The sequence below is a fragment of the Pangasianodon hypophthalmus genome, chromosome 16, assembly GCF_027358585.1.
Source record: "Pangasianodon hypophthalmus isolate fPanHyp1 chromosome 16, fPanHyp1.pri, whole genome shotgun sequence".
Lineage (NCBI taxonomy): Eukaryota > Metazoa > Chordata > Actinopteri > Siluriformes > Pangasiidae > Pangasianodon > Pangasianodon hypophthalmus.
Genome location: NC_069725.1, coordinates 3045711 through 3072588, shown reverse-complemented (window position 1 = coordinate 3072588; position 26878 = coordinate 3045711). Strand labels below are relative to the sequence as shown.

The 26878-nt window shown below is 39.6% G+C and overlaps 1 protein-coding gene across 1 annotated transcript in view; it reads right to left on the bottom strand.

Annotated features, from left to right (window-relative positions):
• The window catches only part of LOC113545692 (cadherin-4), a 336885-nt gene that overhangs the window by 71666 nt on the left and 238341 nt on the right, over positions 1-26878 (bottom strand). Inside the window, exons 4-5 of the mRNA XM_053240848.1 lie at positions 14846-15042; positions 8977-9162 (exon numbers count right to left, since the gene is read on the bottom strand). Of these exons, the coding sequence (XP_053096823.1) occupies positions 8977-9162; positions 14846-15042 (383 nt within the window). The remainder of the gene's footprint in view (positions 1-8976; positions 9163-14845; positions 15043-26878) is intronic.

Genomic DNA, 26878 nt, shown 5'->3' with positions numbered 1-26878 from the left:
AATGAGCAGAAACTGTTCTACTTTGCTGCAAATGCCACTGTTTTATGAGATCCATATGGATGCCATAAAAAGATGGTTATATACACGAACCAGACTATTGAAGCAATGAAGTAAATGTCCTTGAAATGTATTGGAGCAGTCTGGGTTATGTGGAAGCCCATTGTGCTCAGTCTGCAAGTGAATCATAAAATTTCGATATGACAATATTTAACCCTCCATTACATGCTTTGAATTCCACTACTTTCACACTCGAAGGGCTGCATTTAGTTTCGTTTGAACCGTTATCTATCAGCGCATGTCTACATTAAGCAAAGGTTTTTTTTTAAACATTTAAGTATCGCAAAATACCCGAAGAAGTCCACAGCAATGGCTCCTGGATGAGCTCTGGGGAAAGATAAAAAAGCGACTAAGAATAAATGTTCGTATCAAAACGTTCCTGTTTGCAAAAATCGATGGTGGCATTTGAAAATTGGCCATGAAGCGTCGGCAATGGCGCATCCATTTAGCCCGAGGCGCGCTACTTCTGTCTCTGTCAGTGTAATGTTTGGTGAAGTATATTATAGAACAGAGCTACATCTTTTTATGAAGAGACCCAAGACGTCAACTGGATGGTTCTCAGGTTTAAGGCGGTGTTCAGTCAGCCGTCTCGCTTGACTTCCAATGTAATTATAGATACATAAACGACTTTGCGCTGCTCGCTCTTTTAAGTGCCTTTCCTAATTTGCTTCTATCAAAGATTGTCCTCAGGTAGCTCATGTTGCTGGGTAACATGGGTAAGAGACATCTTTAAAGCACAATGGACGGAAAGGTAATAGGATGGAAATACAAGACAAATAAAACGCTTTGCCAAGATGATGGCTGTACACGCCATGCACGAGAAATCTCATTTACAGCACGCAATTGTGAATAGGCGGCTCGTGGATGTGAGTAAATTCAGCGTGTATGCGTTATCAGTGAGCAATGCTGGAAAAAAAAAAAACGGCCTTCATATTCGGTCATGGCAGAAGAAGAAAAAAAACAGGCAGGCCTCTCATGCTGAGAACAAGCTGTTCATTGGAAGGGTGTGAGCTTTTCTGTTGACGTAGCTAGAGTTTGGCTTGAGGTTAAGGCTTTATTTACCAAAGAGTGAAAGACAAAGAGAGAGCGAGAGGGAGAGAAATCAATGGCTCTCCACTGCTGGAGGACTGTGAAGATCAATGGAGACTCAAAAAAAGCCTCTGAAGAAAAAAAAAAACAACATTGATTGTTTGACTGAAGAAGAAAGAAAGCCACAAAACACACCTGTGTAGATGGAAAATTTACTCAATCCTTCAAGTGCTGTGTTTTTTTTTTGAGTGTTGCCATTATGGCCTTGCTCTTTTCCTCCTTGCAAACTCCCTTCAGGATGTTTACTGAAATCGTTTATGAGCTCGAAAGGAACTGTTTCACCAAAAATGAACCCAAAATGTAGTCAATCAGCCTAGACATGTAATGTTTGGTTTGCATTGGTCCTGTGAGAATAATGCAAGCAAGGCTGTTTGCCTGTTATCATCACAGATGCACCTCAGAACCTAAATGACCGGGCTAAAAGGTAGCTAATGTAGAGTAATAATGTATGTTTAGCTAGTTAGCTAGTTAACTGCATTAATAGAGACAAAAGGAAACAAGTGTATGACGATGTAGTACATCATTTTTGCAACTTTACAAGACATCAGCATGTCATTGGTGAACGTTTCTGCTATGAGCTGTGGTGTTCTGTCCTCATATCATAAAATATATTATTCCAGTCTGGTTATTGTCTTTATTTTCTCTGCATGTTAGGTGACGACATGTAGTAAGCAGGAGAGTTAGATAACAGCTTTGCACTAGACTCTATTCTACTCAAAAAAAAATAAAATAAAATAAAAAATCTGGAACCTCTGAGGCCTGAAAGTTCAATTAAGCAGTTGCGTAACTCATCTCTGAATACGCATAACTTTCCCTGTATAAATAATGACATAACTTTTGAACTGACTCTGAATACGGCTCTGTATGTATAGTACAATGTTGTCTTTTTAATGCTAGTGTGTTTGTTGGAAAGTTTTGAAAATCCATTCCTGTATTTAACACAAAAACAGCAGAACTGAGCCACAAAACTCCATCAGTTTCGTAACACTGATTTGGTACGGGAGGTAGATGGAGTGATGTCACTCATTTCTCAGACAGATGACAAAACACCCCATTATGCTATGGATTGCCTTCATAGGTCATTAGGCAAGGTGGATATCAGACAGGACCAGTCAACCCTGCTATGAGAAATGGAGTCATGGATGCTTGCTTTCTCTCTGTCTCCTTGTCTCTCCATCTTCTCAGTTTGCCAGAGTATCAGCCCACCTTTACTGCGGTTCTCTTTGTTTACTCTTCCTTCAACTGGTATTTTTTTCTACCTCTATTTTTCTGAGAATTTTAATGGGCTTTGTTCATTAAATTTAACAAGGGATGAACTTGGATCTTTTTGATTGTATAGGATTTAATCAAGAAGTCTGATTTAAGGGAAAATGATTATGAGTGAAGGAGGTGTGCCTTCTGTATATGCCAGTCCCAGTGAAGGAGGTGTGGCTCTGTGTTCAGTGCCATTGAAAGAGGTGTGGCTCTGTGTCAGTGCCAGTGAAGGAGGTGTGGCTCTGTGTCAATGTCAGTCCCAGTGAAAGAGGTGTGGCTTTGTGTCAGCACCAGTGAAGGAGGTGTGGCTCTGTGTCAGTCCCAGTGAAGGAGGTGTGGCTCTGTGTCAGTCCCAGTGAAGGAGGTGTGCCTCTGTGTCAGTCCCAGTGAAGGAGGTGTGGCTCTGTGTCAGTCCCAGTGAAGGAGGTGTGGCTCTGTGTCAGTCCCAGTGAAGGAGGTGTGCCTCTGTGTCAGTGCCAGTGAAGGAGGTGTGGCTCTGTGTCAGTGTCAGTCCCAGTGAAGCAGGTGTGGCTTTGTGTCAGTGCCAGTGAAGGAGGTGTGGCTCTGTGTCAGTGCCAGTGAAGGAGGTGTGGCTCTGTGTCAGCGCCATTGAAGGAGGTGTGGCTCTGTGTCAGTGCCAGTGAAGGAGGTGTGGCTCTGTGTCAGTCCCAGTGAAGGAGGTGTGGCTCTGTGTCAGTGCCAGTCCCGGTGAAGGAGGTGTGGCTCTGTGTCAGTGCCAGTCCCAGTGAAGGAGGTGTGGCTCTGTGTCAGTGCCAGTGAAGGAGGTGTGGCTCTGTGTCAGTCCCAGTGAAGGAGGTGTGGCTCTGTGTCAGTGCCAGTCCCGGTGAAGGAGGTGTGGCTCTGTGTCAGTGTCAGTCCCAGTGAAGGAGGTGTGGCTCTGTGTCAGTCCCAGTGAAGGAGGTGTGGCTCTGTGTCAGTCCCAGTGAAGGAGGTGTGGCTCTGTGTCAGTGCCAGTCCCGGTGAAGGAGGTGTGGCTCTGTGTCAGTGTCAGTCCCAGTGAAGGAGGTGTGGCTCTGTGTCAGTCCCAGTGAAGGAGGTGTGGCTCTGTGTCAGTCCCAGTGAAGGAGGTGTGGCTCTGTGTCAGTGCCAGTCCCGGTGAAGGAGGTGTGGCTCTGTGTCAGTGTCAGTCCCAGTGAAGGAGGTGTGGCTCTGTGTCAGTCCCAGTGAAAGAGGTGTGGTTCTGTGTCAGTGTCAGTCCCAGTGAAGGAGGTGTGGCTCTGTGTCAGTGCCAGTGAAAGAGGTGTGGTTCTGTGTCAGTGTCAGTCCCAGTGAAGGAGGTGTGGCCTCTATATTTATCAGTTTCAGTGAAGAAGGTGTGGCCTCTTTATCAGCTGCAGTGCAGGAGGTGTGGCCTGTGTGTCTATCAGTCTCAGTGAAGGATGCAATGCCCTCTGTCTATGTCAGTCCCAGTGAAGGAGGTGTGGCCTTGATCTGTGTCAGTTTCATTGAAGGAGGTGTGGCCTCTTTATTAGTTACAATGAAAGAGGCATGGCTTCTTTAGTTTTGCTCCACAGAGCAAAAAGGCTATTGAAATACTGTTTTTGTGACACTGTCCTCAGAATGTCCCCAGACATAATAAGTGCCTTTTGTTTTACAAGGTAATAGTCTCTTTATTTTTTCCTGCATTCATTTACAAAATTAACATGCCTAATAACTCATTTTAAAACATCTTACATGTCGCTTGACTGTAGATTCTCGAATGCTTGTTGGTGCTTCCTTTTTTCAAAAAAAAACAAAAAAAAAAACATCAGCTACGAAAGAGTTATAGTTTTTGTAATGCTTGTTTAGTTGGAGAAATTTATATATTTTACTTCGTAGCATCATACAGAACTGCAGAATTTCATTAGCATTATGTTTAACAATAATCATGACAGTTGACCAAATCACTTACTGGTAGTTTGGTGATTACGACCAAAATATCAAAGTGAGGCTGATTTATGCAGTGTTTAGGATAATATTTTTCTTTTTTAATATCAGATCTAAGCATCTGATATTACTTATCCTATAAGTTATAAACTCCATATTGTAAATCCTCTTTCCTCTAATCTTTAATAATGTTAGTGGTTTTTTTTTTCCACCACTAAGGTACTTACTCTTCCTCTCATTTATTAGGTTCCACTTAATCTCATTTGAAATATACACTGGTATTCTTTATTTCATCATATCCTTCCTTTTTATTAACATTTTCTCTGATTAATTATTTTAATTTGTCTTGCCTGGGTCTCTTTCTCTCTCTTAAATCCCACCTTAGCTATTGTGTGGAGTTGAACAGAAAATTCTGGAGTTGTTCTGGTTAGAAACAGAAGGACGCTTAGCTGTGATAAAGAGCAGCAGAACGTAAATCTGAAGATTCTCCCTGCTGTGAATCCTCAGCATCTGCACCAAGAGACAAACAATAGTGAGCTAGTGTAGTGGAGGAGCCTCAGCGTGAATCCCTGTGCGGTGGTGGGTGGCAGGATGAGACGGTGGTACCATACAGATGCTATTAAACGAGGAAAAAGAAGACTTAAAGTCCAACACAAACCATCAGCATGGCTCACTGACTTCCTGTTTACGGCCATGTTTACACCACTGGTGTGGATCTGAGCTGGCTGCTCGTTAGGCTCCCTAAGACTCTTTTTATTCTTCTCTAACTCAGGCTGTCTTTCTTACTCTTGTTTTGCTTTATTTCTTGGAGCTTTAGACTAACCCTAGCCCCCTTGAGAGCCATTTCTCTAAGGATTCTTCTTTGGGTTCTAACAAGGGCCCCTGGCTGGGAGTCACATCTTTTAAAAACACTCCTATTTTCTGATCGCTGTATATGTATCTCCCTGTATGCTCCTTGTTATACAACAAACGCGGAAAGCGTTTTCCAATGGTGACCCCCTGGGACGAGATAAGACCCGGAGAGAGGTACGAGCTAGAACAACACATTGTGATTAAAGTAAAAACTTGCCAAAAAAAGAGAAATGTCAGCAAATACATGTTATTTATTTTAAACATAAATTAAAAATGATCATTATCATCATATCCAGTCAAGTACATGTCACAAAACCACAGTCCAAACGTCTTTTGAGGCAGATTTAGAGAAATGACTTTGGGTGAGACAGACACCATTACCTCTGAGCTACATTAGCATTATAAAAAAACAACAACAAAAAACACCTGGACACCAACATGTTTTGGCTGATCAATTACATTTGACATAGTTTGACAAATTAACATTGCGGAGGTGCCAACACTGCTAACAAGAAAATGCTATCAGCCAGAGAGGGAAAAAAATTACCACAGAAACGCCTAGCATATGTCAGTGGATGAGATGGTTAAATTTTTTTAAATGTACACCAAGCAGTGGTAAGAAAAGAGGCCAGGCAAATATCTGGTGTGACCGCTACATAATAATTAGCAACCCTTCCTTTTTTATTGACAAAAGAGACCACAGTCCCACTTTGTTTTTTTCTGTTGTCTCACAAGACAAACAAGGTTTATGAACTCACAGGTCCAAGTTCACCTAGATAAAGACAGAGTGCAGTGAAAGTAATCGCTACAAGGAGCAAAAGCACAACCTTTACATACCACGTCCTTTCCCCTTCAGTGAATTGCCTTTCTTGCCCTATCAAATCTTGACAGTTTGCTAGTTACTATCAAAACTTTGAATGTTGAATGGCTGATAGACTGCATTTGAAGTAATAGTAACATTGCCAACATTGCTAAGGAGAGAGAGAGAGAGAGAGAGAGAGAGAGAGAATTTTACCACAAACCTTTTTCAGATGTGCACCAAGTAACAGTAAGAAAATAGCAAGGCAGAAGTCCAATTTGAACACCATTTTGTTAACAATCAAAGAGACCAGACTTTTCACAAGGCTTTTTTTTTTGCTCTATTTGTTTTCTTTTTCTTTTCTTCTCTTTTTTTTTTTTTTTGTTACCAAACTACCCCTTTAATGCCCATCATAGAAGATAGACAGATCACTTTATTAATCCTAGAGGGAATTTCACAATTCTAGGTAAAGAAAGTGTCAAAAAATGAACCTATGATAAGAAGAAAACAAAGTTTAGTAAAGATGCATGAGCAAATAAAAAGCAAAACGACTCTAATCCAAAATACAGAGCTTGTAAAAGTCTTTCAGCTGTGATGCCGTGTTTTCAGAAAGAACAGATTCCTGGAGTGCAGAACTTAACAAACCAGGGTGCTTATTTATTTATGTTATTTATCCATGCAGCTTCTAAAAACTTCAAGCCTCCACCTTAATGCTTCAGCAAATCCTGCCTCGTCTTTATGCTTCACAAAGCTAGCGGTTTCCCTGCCGGAATGTAATTTTCTGCAATCTTAGACACTCCTGTTGTTCGCCACCCTGACAGAGCTGGAATGTAAAGTGTGTGAGCGCTGGCACTGAATAATGATACGGCACGGGAGACACGTGGAAATGAGACGAGTCAACACACTGATGAAACACTCAGAGGGTGTAAACCGCCTCCGTCTTTTCAGGCCTCGCTGAGCTTTCTGCTCATATGGTGGAGACTGAGAACATTTGGTATCTGTGATGTCTAAACAGTGTTTTCCTTTTCTTAAAAAAAAAATCCAAGCTTTTTTTCTTATTCTAAAGAAGACTTTCACTGTAATGTTGAGTGACGCTGTGCACACCAACAATCCACTAACATACCAAAAGTTCATCACTAGAATTATCAAAATACAACACGAAAATACAATTTCCTAATAACGACAAGCCAAGCTAGTTGGTGAAATCATATTTTGTTCTCTACATTTCAGAGTGCAAAGGAATTTTCCTGTAGCTTAGATATTTGGCTAAATATTAATGATAGTGTATTTTTCCTTCCACATGTTGAAATACATTGAGGTAAAGTCAACCTGTAGCAACGTGTTATAGCTTGCTGCTAAGTTACTTGACTAATTTGCTAGATTAATGGCTAAACGAAGGGTTAAATTCACCAGACTAAACTTTGATAATGAGCTGAAGCAAGCCTGAGAACAACGTGTATGTGTGTGTAATAAGCAGGCATACAGTAATATATTTATGTGCATGTGTGTGGGATGTTTAAGAACCCACGCCGGGAAAACACTGATATTTTTTTTTAGTCTCTGTCTCTGTTCCAGCACTAGACCATCACAGCACAGCCATAATCACATCACGAAGACACACACTAATCACCTCCAAAGCCTCCTTATGACAAGAGCCGGCGAATGGGGCGGCTAATATATGCTAAGCTGCTTAGTGTGGGTCTTGTACCCATCCCTGAAGCCTCTGCTACAGTCGTAAATGCATTTAAAGGGGGAGAACCGGGTTCTCTGGATGGCCCTCTGTTTGAATCTCTTTAGCAAATTGATGGAACATATTTGATAAAAAAAAAAAAAAAAAAACAAGATGGCAAATTCAATTAACAGGACTTAACTTGATCTGTGAGGAGACAAGGGTGTGTCCTGAAGGCTAGAGTTGGAGAACTCTTGAAAAACTCTTTCTCTAAGAGTGTGGAAACAAAGGACCCTGGAATTATAGGACGCTGGGGCCATGGGAACTGAGAGACCTATGTTTTAGGGTTAAATATTTCCAAGGCCCTATGTTCCCAGGATCTTTGAGGGCAAATAAGATTAAAGCAATATGTGAAACATAGGACCTAAAAATGGTGATGCTGGAAACATAAAGGCCAAGGGAACTGAGCTAGGGTTCTTCATTTGTCCCTTTGGGGAAGTTACAACAGAGTGTTCCCCTATCAGAGATGGTTCTAATAAGAAAACTTTTTGTAAGCTAAGATCCTTAATTATAGAACCTTTAAAAAAACATTTTTCTAAGACCATGGAAGCAAATGTCCTTGGGACTCTTGGACATAGAATTAAGGCAATGCAGGATTTTCCTAGAAAATTTGAAGGTGGGAACCCTAAAAAACTCTGTGTTTGTGGGAACATAGGGATTCAGATCCATAGGAACCTAGGAATATAGAATCCTGGGAACATAGAAGATAAATGAACAAAGAGCCATCACAACAATGAGCCACTAAATGTTGGACCTCTGAGAATTTTTCAGTTGTTCCTCTGGGAGAACCCTTAAAGGTTCTTTGTTTTGTGTTTTCTTATCAGAAAGAACCTAGGGGATTTTTTTCCCCAGAAGTGTTGAACATGAGAACCCTAAAAATATAAGGATTCAGAAGCATAGGACCCTGGGAACAAATGATAATGAGAATATAGGACCTGGGAACATAGGAGCCAAGTGAACTGAGGGCTTTGGGAACAAAGGACCACCAACCATTGGACATTGGACCATTAAGGGTTCTCTGGTTGTCTCTCTGGGAAGAGATTCTAAAAAAAACCCTATACCAGAATGTTTTCCTATCAGAAAAGCTTCCAAGGAGAAATATTTTTGGAAGCTAACAACCCTTAATTATTCAATGACCCCTTAGAGAAAAACCCTTTTTAGTGTGTGTGGAAACAAAGGATCCTGGAACTCTTGAGGGGACATCACAGGACCAAAACATAGATCTATATTTGTTTTGTTTGCAATCATCCAGCATGACTTTATAAACAAAACAAATATGGGTCAACAAAACAAAAGGTAGTGGACTTACGCTAACGAGCATCTGTGGAAAGGGACCTCGGGAGTTCTCTGGCACGTTGATTGGTGGAATGACCCAGTCTCGCTTCTGCCGCCGCAGCTCGCTGGAGCTCGACTTCTGTCTTGGAGGAAACCTGATGACAACTTCCTGTGTCCCGGTGTCCTCTTGTCCTCGTGCCATGTAATTACCTGTCATTTCCTGTAAAATAAAAAGGCAGGAGATGCACGGATGAATAATTTGAGGAGGTCAGTGGGGGAAAGTGTGTGATAAACTTCCCTCAGTACCAAGCAGATGGACGCAGTTTCTCTTCTTCATCTTGTTGTTTAAAAGCTATAAACATCACTATAGCTGGATTTGAAATTTACACTCCTGCCATCGCTGGCCAGGGACACCGTGAACGCAGGAAGATATCTGTCAGTTAATGCTTCTTGTTTTTTTTTTCCTGTTCCAAATGTAGTAACAAATCTTGTAGTATTGTTTGCAAACTTGTCAGAACCTTCTGGTGAAATCTGGGAGCTGTTTGGCAAACTGTCTTTCCTTTTTTTTGCAGATTAAGATGAAACAAACAGAGCCTATGTTGCACACTAAAAATAAATCAGTATTCTTCTGGACCAATGCCATTAGATTTTGTTGCGCCAGCCAGCTCAAATCCAATTTTGTCCAATAATGTCTAAATGGGTTATAACTTGTCATTGAAATGTCCCATTTTCATAAAGTCTGGGGGACATTTTCATCCTGTCCAATGCTTTTTAACTGGCAATTAACTGTACAACTGCAAATTCACTGTATAATCACCTTTACAGTCAATTTGACATTATGATTCTATTAAGTCATTAAAAAATGCTTTGGTGCTTGGACCCCAAAAATCACTGCGAATAGTGAATACATTATACATTCAGAATGAACTAATAATGCGTTCTATATGGATACAAATGCTAATTGTCCTGTGTATTTATTGTCCTGTATATCTGTTGTTATGTTCTGTGTGGTTATTGTTCTGTACTCGACTCACACTGTTGTGCATTTGCACTTTATGTAGTCTTGCGTACTGTTTTGTGTTGCACCATGGTCTTGGAGAAATGACATTTAGTTCCAGTGTATACAAGCTATATACAGGAATGACAATAAAAACCCACTTGACTTAATATGAATAAGAGACAGACTATTTTTTTCCCCACGAGGGTTCACAAGTAATCTGGTTGAGACTAGATGTGTACATAGTGGTAAGGTTCATATTTAAGTGGGTGTGGACATTCCAGTTCAGACCACGCCCACGTTCCCCTCTCTGGGTTTAAATCTGAATACAGATACAGATAGTGGCATTACATTACACTCCTACTTTGCATGTAAGCATCAGTTACTGTCAGACGCAAATCTAATTGCATTGTAGTTTTACAGTGACAATAAAGCTTCCATTATTTTCTATTCCATGCTATTGTTTTTATTTCCAGTATATTGTTCATTTTATATTTATTCCATAATCTCTTTTGTAGCCTGAGGACTTCAGCAGCTACTTTAAATGCAAAACAGGGAAAGTAGGTCAACTATGTCATTATTTATCCCAAAAAATTCATTTCCATTACAATTTATCATGTGTCAATTTTCTCACGTTTCAGTTTAGTTTTCTAGGTGAATATTCACAAATGACATGAAAAAAGCTCTCTCTCTATCTCTCTTTATCTGTCTATCTCTCTATGTCTCTGTCTCTCCTGCTCTGTCTCTCTCTGCTGTTTGGTACCAGTAGAGGTTTTATACATCGTCTCAGTAATAAGTATTCATCAGCGCCTTGGGAGTCCCAACAAGGCAGTGTGCACCACCGTGAGTGAGTGTGTGTGTGTGTGTGTGTGTGTGTAGTCCCTGCTGAGTGCAGGTTAAGTACATCTACAGGTACAGATAATAGCAGTCTTACACTTTCTCCCTGAGGTGCACTGACATTCATTTGTTTTCATGGGGTCTGTTGTTGAAAACCCCAGAGTGAATAAGAATGAAGAGAGAGAGAGAGAGCCAGAGAGAGAGAGAGAGAGTGAGTTGTGTGTATATAAGAAAAGAGAGACAAGGATTTTTAAAGCGTCTCATTTCATCTGGGGGATGTCATAACAAGGATCGTCAATCTCCTTCTATTTACACACATTCTGTCCTGTCGATATTTGACTACATTGATATTAAATATGTATATTAAATATTGAATATAGGGGTTTAAATTTTTTATACTCCATCTGCTTCACTTAGAAAGTCACCTCAGAGCACCCACTAAAATATATGCATAATGGAAATGAGCTGCGAGTGTGATAGAGATAGGATACAGATAAGATAGAGAAGAAGAAGAAGAAGAAGAAGGAGGAGGACATATGTAACAGGACATACAGAAGCGAAAAAAGATCAAGGAGACAAATAAGAGAAATACTGTAAATAATGAAAGACAGAAGAACAAAAAATAAAGAAAAACAAATCAAAATAAGGAGTAAGAACAAAGGAAGAAGAAAAAGAAGAAGACAATCTAAAATAATTACAGGAACAAGACAAAAAGATTGAACAAAAAACGAGAATGATACTTGAAAATAAAAACTAAAACAAACTATAAAAAAAGAAGAAGAAGAATAGGAAGGAAAGAACAACCAAAACTTGAAGGATAACTGGAGGAATGAGAAGGTACAAATGGAGGAACAAGGCATCCAGAAGAACATCAACAAAAAAATTGCTACAATTGAACAATAAAATAAAGCAAAATATAAGATGGAAGAATGTGAAGCAAGAACCAGATGAACAAAAACCAGGACAAGAACAACGAGTAGAAGAACAAGCAGAACAAGTAATGAAAATAAGTAGCAGAAGAAAAAGAAGGAGAAGAAGAAGAAGAAGAGAAGCAGGAGAAGCAAAACCAGACCTACAACAATATGAATGAAAACCAAAATTGTAACAGAACATAAAGAAGAGAAAAAAAATCAAGAAAAAGAAGACAAAATATAGAAAGACAGAACAAAAAGCAGCACAAGAAGGAAAATAAGTACAGAAGAAGAAGACTAGCATGAAAAAGACAAACACAGATGAACTGAAAGAACTCACGAACTCACGAACAAGAACGAACAAGAAGCACAAATAAAATAAAAATGAGGATGGTCCATGAAAATAAGAAAGAACTCTAGAACTAGAGAAATAATAATAATAAAAAAACGAGGAACTAAACAAAAAGAAGGAGGAGGCAGATAAAAAGAACAAGAATCAGCAAAACTAGAGGAATAAGGAAGAATGAAAACATAAAAACGTAGGCACAAGGCTTAAAGAAGAACATCAATAATAAAGCGACAACAAAATAATGAAAGACAAGAAGAACGTGACACAAGAAGCAAGAACAAGACGAATAAAAACCGCAACAAGTAGAGGAACAAGTGGAACAAGAATGAAGAATAAGTACTAGAAGAATGAATTAGAAGGAAGAAAATGAATTCAGTAAGCACTTCGGTGGATCTGGAGTCCCAGGAATCCTGGGAATGTTGGGCCTGAAGCGGGAATTCACCCTGAATAGGACGCCTTTCCAGCACAGGTCATCACACACTCATACACACCTGGAATCAACGTAGCCGTGATAGCAAGCGACACATGCGACTTATGGCTTGCTAGCTTGAACACACAGATATTCCTAAATGAATTAAAAATGGAGGAACAACATTGGACGTTTTTTTTTGCATGTCATTTGCATATTAATGTGAACTACGGCACTCTGAGACTCGGAGACATGTTTGACAAGACGTGTTTATGCGTGTGTTTAAAATCTTATCAGAATACGATCCAGATACAAGACCCATGAAATGTCCCGGTGTAAACAGAATCTTCCTCTATCAACACAAGTGCAGCACAGCTGGCACAGCTGGCCCCAATCGTACAGATGTGCACCTGGTTGGATTAATCAGGTGAATCTTTATTCAACATTCACTTCAGACAGGAGCGAGTCAGGCTGGGAGCCAGAACACACACATCCACCTTGCTCGGAGAGATGTACTGCAAAAGAGTTGTGTGAGAAAGAGGGATTAGAGAGAAGAGCAAGAGAGGAGGAGGAGTGGAGGAACAGCATGTGGGACAAGCGTCTATCAGTAGTGAATGAGAGGGAAGGAGCTTGGCAGGTGTGTGTGTGTGTGTATGGGTGTGTGTGTTGGCAAAGGTCAACATGAAAGTGACTGTGAGAAGGAATGAATGGTCACTCTCACTCTCTTTCTCCCTCTCTCTCTCATACACACACACACACACACACACACACACACACGCAGAGTGTTAAACGGTGCCAGTCTAAACCGTTCTGGCAGTCTGGGCTTCGAAATCCCACCTGCTTCTCCACATCTGGAAGTTATTATTCAACACAATAACAGTGAGACCCCGGCAAATACTAAACACTACACTACACTACACTACACACACACACACACACACACAGCAGGTCCCGATGGTGCCGAGTGACAGGTGTCCCTGGTGCGACAATTCGCAAACTTAATCACGTGACATTGCTTCTGGTCTTTCCTTTCTGTTCTTGACATCCTGAAATTCACACAATGTTAGTTTGAATTAAACTAAATAATAGCTTAATGCTAGCTAGTCTCAGAAACAGGCAATTTGACTGGCACATAGAAGTATGGAGAGAATCAGATTCTAAAGATCCTGAAGCTTGTGCCCAGAAAAGTGTACAAAAGATATCAGTCACAACAGACAAGTGCTCTAGAACGCAAGATCGGATCCAGACAATGCTAGGAGCCTAGGGAGGAAAATTGGCAGTGCTCTTTGGGTGGGAGGAGCATACTCTCTCTTCCCTGTCAATCACAGCAAGACTAGCCAATCATGGCCATCTGTGAGCTCATGTAGGCGGAGGACGTGGCTTCACGTGTCTCAGAGGAAGCACGTGTTCTTGCTCAGGCAGATTATTACTACATTAGCAGTACTTTCACTCGCGTCAGTGTGTTTTGTACTCTTTCCAACGCTGTGTATAAGTTACGTTTTGTTTTAGCCAGGCCCTTTAGATCTCTGTAGTCATCCACATGGCCACGCCCTCTCAAATGATACAACGGTGAGTTGTTTAAAGCGAAACCGACGAGTTGTATTCATGTGACATATAAAGATACTGTAATATGAACGATACATTTGAGTGCGTAAATAAGGATTCATAACCGCAACATTATTGAAAAGTCGTAGGATTCATAGATTATAGACAATTTAAGGATCTAATTTTAAGATCGGATTACGTCTGTGTCACATCCAGTCCGAAACTGTGTATCACAGGCCAAAAGTGGGTATCAGTCATGTTTCTGTTGATTGTATTGAGTTGTGTACTGCTGATCTGCTCAGAATAACAACATGCTCCAGCCGAGTTAAACTCATCTGACTCCATACTGCACTACGTGAAGCTGCAGTCCAGATGGGGTTGGGTTAAATTGGCTCTGTGTGTGTGTGTGTGTGTGTGTGTGTCTCTGTGTGAGTGTGTGTGTGATCGATTTTGCGTATTTTTAGACGTGCTACCTGTAGGGCCTGACAAGCTTGCTAAATAAATTATAGGAGCGCTCACCTCTCACACACAGGGTCCAAGTTTCATCAAGAAGGCAGCCCGTGTGTGTGTGTGTGTGTGTGTGTGTGTGTGTGTACGTGTCACTCAACCTGATGGTTTTTATGTAGACACTTAACTACTAGAGCAATGAAAAGTATTCAGAAAAACTAAATCATTGTGTGTGCACACACACACACACACACACACACATGCACAAACGCACACTCCTATGGGCCATATATACAGTATGTGTGTCTTTTTCTGTCTTTCTTTCTTTCTTTCTTTCTTTGTGTTATCCACAAGCATTGTAGATGTTCTTCAGGAATTGTGGATGTAGGGTTTTTTTTGTCTTCTCACCTCCAGCTCCAGTTGGACGATCGTCTCCCAGGTGTGTGTGTCGTCTGTGGTGTGAGCCGTCACTGTGAATTTTATCGGTGTGTTCAGAGTGAACACTTCTCTCTGTGTGTACACAGATCCGTCTGTCTCGATTCTGAAGCGGGGATCACTGCTGTCCATTCGTACAGCTGCGTTCCCTAAACAGTCATCAAAATGAACTGAGAGAGAGAGAGAGAGAGAGAGAGAGAGTTATACTCAACTCAATTTCAAGCCATTTATAATCACATGACTTCAGAGTAACACCACAGACTGACACACACACACACACACACACGCTGTTATTACTAAGTAAGAGGCATGATATTACAGGAAAACAATTAATGACATATGTTAGCAGTGCATTATGGGAAATATGCGGTCACTCAGCCACTAAAAATAACACCGTATGAATGTTCTATAATTCAGTTATTGACCATTTTATTGTAATATTGCAGTTCTATTTGATGTTCTGTATCCGCTGGTTTATTAATCTATTTAAATTTATATCCACTTCATTAATTTCTTGGATTAATTTCCAGGATTAATAATTTGGAGATTATTAAATTCAAAGAATATTAAATCCAAGAATGATTACATTTGGAATTATATTCAGGGGTTATTAAATTTGTGGACAATCCGAGGTTAATCCAAGAGTATAAAATTTTGTAATCCTGAATTTAATAATTTTAGATTTAATAAATCCATAATACTTTACTATTGCTAACATATTATATTTAAGAATATAATAATCACTGAATTTTCACATCGAGGATTTTAAGAAAAGATTTTCAGAATTCATTTTAGTTTGTGTTAAAAAAAATGTTGCATTTGTTCGTTCATTTGCATTCTCATTTCATTCTGATTTTTAAAAAAATTTATTTATTTATTTATTTAATACGCAGCTGTGTAATAAAAGAAAGCTTTGCGTGTTATAGCGTTTGACACATTACCTAAAATGGCTGATGTTCTAGATATAAATTTGTGAGATTTAGGACAAAACAGAGGAGCAGATCCAGAGAAAAACCCAAGGAGCCAAATCACATCCCACTGCTATCGATCTCAATTAGCCGCTAATATGGCGGAAATGATCGTGAAGCACCGAGTCATCTGCCTCTTTATCCCGCCAGAGACTGAGGCAGGAAAGAGAGTCGCATTCAGCATGACCAGATGAGACAGGAATAGAAAAATCAATTCGAGTCAAACTCTGGAGGCAGGTTACCTGTAAAGAATCGCTCGCTGTCGCGCAGAATGTCTTTTTATATCAACGATACAGAGATTCGATCTGTGGTCTGGTCGATAAATCTGAGTCTGAAAGCAGGATTTATTTCATCAAAGTACTGAATATACAGAAGAAATTCTTATCAAACTAAAATCTAGATTTCTTGTTCACGCACCGTTTTCGTTATTTATTCACATAGTTGTGAAAGGGGCGGGGCTATAACAGGACGTAACGATCCAAGGTCGAGCCAGTGCTACGCCAAGGATGTAAATGAAGTGAAATGAAACCCTGTGACAGGAGAGGCTAAACAGTCTGGAACTGATAATCCATGAAAAATGAGACAAATTGTGCCTGGAAATCTGGCGAGAGAGATAAAGACTTTCTAAAAAATGATTAGCAAGAATTTTAGCGCTTTAAAACTGGAGGTTATTCCTGTTTAGGGCAAAACATCTCTAACCTTTTCTAAACATCAGTGATTTAATCACCTAATCATTTAAGAACCTAACAGTCCATTTTTATTATGATTATTTTTACTCTTTTAAAATAATAATGAAGACGTGAACGCCGGTAAAGAACACGTAAAATTTTGCAGTGACCAAGAAAAGCGTTAAATCAAAACTGTTATTAGTCTATTTAAATTTATAACCACTATCTTTTTTATTTGTAACTGATTTACTGACAGAATCTGGGAATAATTTCCATGATTAATAATTCGAAGATTATTAAATTCAAAGAGTATTAAATCAAAGCTTTATTAAATGTGGAATTAAATTCTGGTGTTATTAAATTTATGGATAATCCAAAAGGATAAAATTCTCTAATCCCAAATTTAATTATCTCGGATTAAATAAATCCATAAACATTAATGCCTGAATTTAATAATCATTAATGTAATCATCAATGAATGTAATAATCCACAAATGCAATAACACCCAAATTTCATATTTTACTATACATATTTAATATTTTTTGTAAGAATTTAATACTGAGTTTCTTAATACTAAAACACTTACTGAACAGTACTGAATCTGCACATGCAGAAATTTTTCAGTGACCAAGAAAAGTGTTAAATCAAAACTGTTTTATATTTTAAAAGCTTAACAGTATTCCTGAGGAAGCTTTGAGGTCTCTCGACATCGTAACAACCAGCTTCAGGAGGACTTTCACCAAGGAGACTTTTCTTAAACTTCTAAAATAACCCAACTTCTTCCACGCAAATGACTTCAGCGTAAGGAAAATAAAGGGAAAAAACTTAGATAGTTTAACTTATATAACAAAAATGCATTTTGATTCAGAAATAAATGTTTACCTCTGCATTTATATATCTATAACATCTACAATATGAGACTATTTTACATTTGGTTTAGAAACAAATTCCAACCATAAGACTTAAAAAAGTCTCAAAAAAAAAAAAAAAAATTATTGTGCCTGAACTTCTGACTGGTAGTGTACATTAAGTAAGGAATAAAACACAACTAGGCATGATATTATAGGAAAATAATCAATGACAGGGTGTTGTGTTGAAGTTTTTTGTTTTCCTGTTTGCCAACAATTAGAATTTAAAGAATGATCATAATGATCATTAATTATGAATGATCATATCATAATTTGTATCCATTTATGGATACATTGAATGCTCTGGAAAGTACACAAACCAAGTTAGTTCCTGTTCTCACTTACGTTATAGCAGCTATAAACAGCCGTTCCCTCAGCAGCCTCTCTCTTTTTGTTCTCTCAGTTGAAGTTAATAAGAAAAATAATGCAGTTTGTGATGTTACTGAGAAGGCAGAAAGCACAACATCCTCTGTCCTGAAAACTTAGTTACAGCTTACAAAGCACTGACACTGGAGACTCCTTCCATAACTGCTAAATAAACACATTTCTCTTTACAGAAAACTTCGCCATATCAAAGATTACACGTTTTATAATCCGATTACAAGTCCCTGTGAATGAGCTGTTACTATAGTAACGATCAGGTATTAGAACTATAGAAGTATTAGCTGTGCTATTGTCAGAGCTGCTGGTATAAAAATTACTCCACACCTTCTGACCAATCAGATTCGAGAAGATTTCAGCATCACTGTGGCAGATATTATTTTTAATTATATGACAGTCCCACCATTAGAGAGAAGTAGAAATGGAAAAACAATAGCAAGAAAACAATGAAATAAAATACAATTTAATAATGTAAAATGTAAAATTTGTTCAAGGTATAATATTTATTTATTTATTTATTTTTCATTCATTTATTCATCTATCCATCCCACCACCAGCCATATCCAGAGGTCAATAATATATTTATTAGCATTATATAAAGTTACAGTTTTGAACTGTTAAGTCCCCTAAGAAAGATAGAAAAGAAAAGGGGAAAAAATAAAATTAATTTTTTTTAAAAAAAATACCTAATTACAATTTACATAGCTGTTGTTCCCCAACTTATAATTAATGTAACGATTACATCGGTGGTCTTTAAGGTCCAATTAATTTTTTTTTAACTTCTTCATTCCGTCATTAATGTGTGGTCCCTGTTCTCACTCTCTCAACATTAATACTTAGTTCCATTATTTTTGTGAGCTTTCCATCTTGTTCTCTCACATTTCCTGAATCTGAAATTCACTATCTACATAACGACAGGTGAATGGAGACGAGTGCTCGCTCAAGCAATCATGCAGAAGCTCATTTTTCACACACACATCTCTCTCTTTCTCTCTCTCTCTCTTGCTCTCTCTCAGTGCTTAATGCGACTTTTACTCTGTTTCTCTCAGCAGTGGCGACATTTGTCTTGTTTTTCATGGATTATCTGCTCCAGACGTTTTTCTTCCCGCCGCCATGGAGAGTTTCATATCTGCTTTTAATGCTTCTCTTAATGCTTAGTCAATAAAAAGCACTTTATTCTTTAATTATTTATTTTTTTCCTGTGACCTTACCACCAAGTCAAACTTTCTCTCTAGCTTCTCAACGGCGTTCAAATGACTAAAATCATTTTACTGGTAGCAATATTTATTTCAATGATCATATGCTTATTCATGGACTCACTTCTTTCGCAGTATTCTTTACATTTCTGTTTTTTATTTTCACATTTTTAATGTTCCTTTTAAAAGACTGCATGTAAATGGTGCAGCTAGCCATCATTACAAACACCAGACTCGTTTCTCACTCTCTCTCTCGCTCACTCTCTCTCTCTCTCTCTCTCAGTACCGATGAGATGTCTTGCCTATTCTTCTCGCTCTCATTTTCTTTCACAATGATAATTGACAACCCAGTTTTCCACTTCCTGTTTTTTAAAGGGAAGTGCTTGCCTGGCAGACCTCCATTAAGGCCCCGTGTTAGATCAAGATGAAAAACGAAGCAGACTGAGTTCTTCCTGACGATCGAAAGATGCGTAATGTAATTGGGATGCCTTGAAAATACACGACGCTCTAACGGGCTGTGGTGCGACTTTAGCAGATGTATCAAATATAGGATCGAAATTGTCATGCCACTTATCACTAAGAAAGGATGAAAACCATCTGTATACAACGGGGCAGAGCGAGCGATTCAGCAGGAGGCAGGACGAACTAACAAATTTGACACTTGTGAGTGATTTTCTTTTTTTCTTTATTTTATTCATTCATTCATTCGTCTTCAGTAAGAGCTTTATCCTGCTCAGGGTGGAGGTGGATGCGGAGCTTATCCCGGGAATACTGGGCGTGAGGAATACTGGGGATACATCCTGGCTAGGATGCCAGTCCACACACAGCCCTCCACCCCTCTCTCCAACACACACACACACACACACATTCACACCTAGGGGCAATTTGGAGTCGCCAATACACAAGTGTCATTAATTTCACTCATCGTTGAGCGTTAGCTTTTCAGTTTATATAGCACAAAGACAAAACTCTCTCTCTCTCTCTCTCTCTTCATCTCTTTCTTTGCCTGTCTCTTTCTCTCGGTCTGTCTGTCTGTCTTTCTCTCTATCTCTCTGTCTCTCTCTCCCTCTCTCAACCATCTCTCTGTCTTTGTCTTTTTCTTTATCTCTTTTTCTTTGTCTCATTCTCTCGCTCTCTGTTTCTCTGTCTCTATCTCTCTCTCCTGTCTGTCTTTCTCTCTGTTTGCCTCCCCCCAGCCTCTCTCTCTCTCTCTCTCTCTCTCTCTCTGGCCGGACTCCAGTGCTGCAGTGCTGTGTCTGTACATGGTGGAGGAGTGGGAGTAAAGAACTGAGCTAAGATCATTAGCGCACCGTCTGTGTGTGTGTGTGTGTGTGTGTGTGTCAGACCCAGGAAAAATCATAAACCAGTGTGCATATGGAACATCAGCCACGAGCATGGATGTGTGTTTGTGTGTGTGTGTGTGTGTGTGTGTGTGTGTGTTTATATCTTTGCATCCCTTGACGTCCGCCCCAGGCATTATAACCGAAGGTTGACCCCGCCCACTTTTACAGCAGCCTTACTTCCGAAAGTTTCTCTCAGCTTCATCACCTCCACAGACATTTTAGAAAACTCCTATACATGAAGAGTTTAAACACTGAAACTGAGCTGCAAGATCAATCGGGATGTTATCTTATTTATTTATTTTTTACTTATTTACTTTTTTGTTTCAAAGAAATACATATTTGAAAAATGAGAGAAACTGCATAAAGGCTGAAGACTGAGCACTCACTCTACATAACACGAAAGAATAAAAATGTAGATGAAGTACATGAAAAAACGAAATGTAGTGATTACCTAGTGGTCACGTATGGAATAAAACACTCTGTGTTGTGCCGTTATAGAAAAATAATCAACGACAGGGTGGTGTGATGAAGAGGAGTTACTGGCGTCATACTGAAGGTGATTATTTTCCAATAACAGCATGTCCTGAAGTGTTTTATTCCTCTTATATCACAGCAATTTGCCAATGATTACAATATTATTTATTTACACACTGTACATTTTATCCACTTAAAATTACATTTAATCTTGTGAAACCTCTGTGAACCAGTTAGTTCCTGTTCTCACTTATGTTACAGCAGCTATAAACAGTCGTTACTATAGAAACGATAACATAGGATGTGAAGTGACACCATGTCTTCAACTATTAAGCTTTTAAAACAGTCGCATATTTTCAGTCTATTCAACATGTACTGTATGTATTTGCTTTGTGTGTGTGTGTGTTGGGTGTGTGTGTGTGTGTGTGTGTGTGTGTTTGTGTTTACATGGCTCGATAGTTGCAGAATATATGATAAAGGTCAGGAAGTGTGTCAAACTCTGCAGCTCCTCCATGCACTTGGGCTCATGTGGTTTGGAGAGAAAAGGTACCTGTGTGTACCTTGTGTGTGTTTGTACGTGTGTATTTTTGTGTGTGTGTGTGTGTGTGAGTGTGTGCGTGTGTTTATATTTCATGCGTCACAGCTATTTTAGTTCCTCTGCCGACACACACACGCAGGTCAAAAGGCGATGTAGCAATGGAGTGCTGGAAATGTCAAAAACTGGGAAGTGAGATTATAATAACACACACACACACACACACACACACACACACACACACACAGCTTTTTATATGGAGACAAACAGTAAATGATGCCAGGAAATCTGTGATATTTTTTTGGTAGAGAGTTTTGAAGTGATATTCAAAAATGCTCAAATTTTAATGCTCATTTTTAAGATCTAAGAAAATGACACGCCCACCTGTCACTCAAACACCCAGACTCAGACACACACCCACCTGCAATTCAAAGATACGCCCACCTGTAACTCAAACACACGCCTACCTGTAATTCAAACATACACCCACCTGTAACTTAAACACACACCCACCTGTATTTCAAACACACACCTACCTGTAATTCAAACATACACCCACCTGTAACTCAAATACACGCCCAACTGTATTTCAAACACACACCCACCTGTAATTCAAACATACACCCACCTGTAACTTAAACACACACCCACCTGTAATTCAAATACACACCCAGCTGTATCTCAAACACACACACCCACCTGTAATTCAAACACATGCCCACCTGTAATGCAAAAACACACCCACCTGTAACTCAAACACACACCCACCTGCAACTCAAATACACGCCCAGCTGTATCTCAAATACTTGCCCACCTTTAACTCAAACACACATGCCCACCTGTAATTCAAACACACGCCCACCTGTAATTCAAACACACGCCCACCTGTAACTCAAATACATGCCCACCTGTAACTCAAACACACACTCATCTGTCACGCAACACATGCCCACCTGTAACTCAACATACATGCCCACCTGTCACTCAACACGCATGCCCACCTGTAACTCAAATACACGCCCACCTGTAATTCAAATACATGCCCACCTGTAACTCAAATACACGCCCACCTGTAATTCAAATACATGCCCACCTGTAACTCAAATACACGCCCACCTGTAACTCAAATACATGCCCACCTGTAACTCAAACACACACTCATCTGTCACGCAACACATGCCCACCTGTAACTCAAACACACATGCCCACCTGTCACTCAACACGCATGCCCACCTGTCACTCAACACGCACACCCACCTTTAACTCAAACACGCAAACATTTGTTTTATTTAAAGGCACACCTTATCTAAACAACAAACAAATAAATAACAATAGTTCCGGTTCCATTAATAGGCTTTGTTGTACTCAAATTGGTGAAAGAAAGAAGGAAAGACAGAAAGAAAGAAAGAAAATATTTAAGTCTGTCCTGCTTATATGTTCAAGAATATATTTGAATAAATGTGCATAAAAAACAAATGGATGGAAACAACACGCTACTGTCTTCTAGGATCGCAATGTGATAAACTCCAGTAGAGTGTGCGTGTGCTTGTGTGTGTGTGTGTGTGTGTGTGTGTTTGGGTAGTTGGGCGTATCGTGTCGCTCCTGCAGTCGTATCCAGTTTCCTCTCAACAGTTTTCCTCAGGGAGGGATCACTGGCAGAGAGTGGACACACACACACACACATACACACACACACACATCAATGCATACAAATGTCCCCACTCGGAGGCCTCCTGCCACAAAGTGTGTGTGTGATGCCAGCTGTAGATCTCGTCCACAGTAGAGCACTTTAATGGAGTCCAACCTGCTCTAATTATTCTCACGTATAAACACACACACACACACACACACAGAGAGAGAGAGAGAGAGAGAGAGAGAGAGAGAGAGCAAACATTGGGAAAGTACAAAACAAGAGAGAGAAAGACAGAAAGAGAGACAAAAAGAGAAAGAGAAAGACAGCAAAAAGAGAGAGACAAAGACAGAGTGATGCACAGAAAGAGAAAGGCGGAAAGAGAAAGACAGAAAGAAAGACCAATAAAGACAGAAAGAGACAGAGAAAGACACAGAGAGAGACAAAGAAAGAAAGAGAGCAGAAAAAGAGACAGACAGAGAGAGAAAGGCAGAAAGTGAGAGAAAAACAGAGCGATAAAGACAGAAAGAGAAAGAGAGAGAGATAGAGAGAGATCTGTTAATCCATCCATTTCCTGTCTTTCTCTATGCTTTGTACCTCTTCCTATCCTTCTTTCTTTCTCCTTCTCTATTCTTATCTCTCTATCACTCTCATTTCTCTCTTTCTGCATTCATCTCTCTCTGTATTCTGTCTCTTTTTACTCCTCCTAACGTAACTCTTCCTCTTTCTCTCTCCCTCCCTCTCTCGTTATCGCCCTCATTCCGTGACCTTGAGTTCAGCCCAATTAACACGTATAGCAGCCATATTTAGATCCTGTCTGTTTGTGTCATCTGTGTCCAAAACTCTCACACGCAGCCCTCTCAGCCAATCACAGCTCTTTCTGCTCTGCTGGGCTCAGGCCCCGCCTCCCTGTCTCTGATTGGCCGATTGATGTGTCCATCAGAGCGCACTCACACTGTGTCCCTGCAGTAACAGGAATCTGCCCAATTTATTGTGCAGTGTCGAATTCGTCAAACAGACATCTGGCGAAATGAGGTCACCTCCCAGTGTCTCTCTCTCTCTCTCTCTCTCTCTCCCTCCCTCTCTCTCTATCTCTCTTTCCCTCCCTCTCTCCCTGTCAGGATGTTTAAGGAAGTGTGAGACTGCGGCCATGTGTAATTAACTTTGACCCTTTTCTCCATGTTAAGGACACGAGGGAGACAGAGTCTCCACTGACACTGACCTAGCCGCACTACTCACCCTTTCCTTTCTTTCTTTCTTTCTTTCTTTCTTTCTTTTTTCTTTCTTTTTCTAACCCTCTTATCTCACCTTCTTCCCTTTTCCCATTTTTTATATTATATCCTTCCTTCCTTCCTTCCTTCCTTCCTCCAAGCTATTGTTCTCTTTCCTTTAATCTTTCTTTTAATTTTTTTTCTCCCTTCTACCAACCCCACTCTATCTTTCTTTGTTCCTCTCATTTCAACTTTTTCATTCTTTCTTTTTTCCATTCCCTCTTTGTTTCACACACTTTCCTTTTGTATATTACTTTCTATCTCTTTTTTCCGCTTTGTTTATTTTTCTGTCCTTTATTATTAATTATTTTATTCTTTCCTCTTTTTTCTGTCCTTCCAGCTTAATAAATTTATGTCACCATCTTTCCTTTTCTCCCACCAGCAGTCCTTCCCTTCTTTTCCTTCTAATATTACTTTAAAAATACTTAATTTTCCCTCCTTCCTTTCTATGATGGTCCTATAATAATAATAATAATAATAATAATAATAATAATGTTTAAAGCCACAAGCACTAACCCCACCCCTCTCCCTTTTCTCAACCAATCACAACACCAATTCCTACTGCTTTCTTAGGCTACTTTACATCCCTCTCTCATTTTGCGCGCACACACATGCACACACACACACACACACACGGAGTTGTTCCATCACACCCCTGTGTCTCGCTCCATCCCAGTTGGCGCAGCAACATTTCTTGCTAATTTACAATCGTAATATCATTTTAGATTATTGTTTTTTAACGGAGAGTAGCCCTGTTTTCCGATCCCAACCCAGAATTCCCCAAACACTGCATATTTTAGTGGTTGTGCTCTAACACACCTGACTCAGCTCATAAAGAGTGTAATAATAACTTTATGAGCTGAGTCAGGTGTGTAAAAAAGGGGCACACTGAACTAGACTGCGGGAGTCCCTGAGACTGGCCTGAGTAAACACTAAACCAACACTATAATCTACACGAGCTCAGGATTACTGTTAGAATTCTTCATGGTCCATGTAGGATGTAAGGTCCTGATTGGTTAAGGTGAACGTGAGGGGCGGGGCTAGCACTTAGAGCTTTCATTACAACTTAATTCATTATGAATGGAGCTAAATCATTCTCACTTGCTAAAGATTTTTGAAGATTTTTGAAGTGTTTTCATATCAGAGATGGTTCCTAGTAGAACCCTTTTTTGGGTTCTCCAATAAACCCTTAAAGAACCTTTGAAGAAAACTTTTTTTCTAAGCATGTATGTATTAACAGGGTAAATGAGAGAGACTCCAAACTGCAAATGATTGCTAATTAATTTCCACCCATCCATCACTCACTTTCTTTCCTCATTGCTTTTCTTCCTTCCTTTCATCCTACCATCTTCTTATTTACCTTCTTTTCTGTCTTTCACCTTAATTGTTTCCTTCCTTTCTTTTCTTCTTCCTGTCTTTCACCTTGCTTCTCTCCTTCCTTTCTCTTCTTTTTCCTGTCTCTCACCTTCCTTCCTTACTTTTACCTTCCTTCCTTGCTATTGTTTTGTCTTCCTTCCTTCTTTCTTTTCTTCTTATTTTCCAGCCTTGCTGTCATTCTTTTCTTCTGTTCTGTCTTTCTCCTTCCTTCCTTCCTTCCTTCCTTCCTTCCTTGCTGTTTTTGCCTTCCCTCCTTGGTTCCTTCCTTCCTTTTTGTCTTTTGCTTTCCTTTGTTCCTTCCTTGCTGTTTTTTCCTTCCTTCCTTCCTTCCTTCCTTCCTTCCTTGCTATCTTTTGCATTCCTTACTTCTTTCCTTCCTTCCTTGCTGTTTTTGTCTTCCTTCCTTTGTTCCTTCCTTCCTTTTTGTCTTTTGCTTTCCTTTCTTCCTTCCTTGCTGTTTTTGCCTTCCTTCCTTCTTTCTTCCTTCCTTCCTTGCTGTTTTTGCCTTCCTTCCTTCCTTCCTTCCTTCCTTCCTTCCCATCCTTTGCATTCCTTCCTTCTGTCCTTCCTTCTTTGTGTTTTTGTCTTCCTTCCTTTGGTCATTCCTTCCTTTTTGTCTTTTGCTTGTCTTTTGCTTTCCTTCTTTCCTGCCTTCTTTGCTGTCATTTGCCTTCCTTCCTTTCTTGTTGTTTTGCCTTCCATTCTTTGTTCCTTCCATCCTTCCTTCCTTATAAATAAATATAGTATATATTATATACCTAAACATATTTAATTTTTCAACACATTATTAATTATTTAATTCTGAAATCATAAGCCATTAAAATATTTTTTGACATATACAATATTAAAAAGGTTGTAGTGCGCTTGATCTGCTGAGATAAAAGCTGGTCAGCTTTGAGTGATTCCTATCAAACCACCATCACACTCCCCTGAGGAACCCTATCTCCAGCTCACACCTTATTTTCTCCAGCTGAAACCCACACGGACAAGAAGAAGAAGAAGATCCCTCAGTGTGCTTTATCACTCACTGCACCTGCACCGGCATTTAGGACAGAGTCACAGCAGATACACGTGCTAAACTAAACTCTGAAGACACATTACTACACGCATGTGGCATCACGCACATACACACACGCACACACACACAGCCCCCAGAGATTGTTTTTAATGATCGAAGAAGTGCTAATGAGAAATCGGCTTTCTGCTAACCACGCTTCAGAGCTTCTGATTGAGTTTTATCAATTCCTCCACATT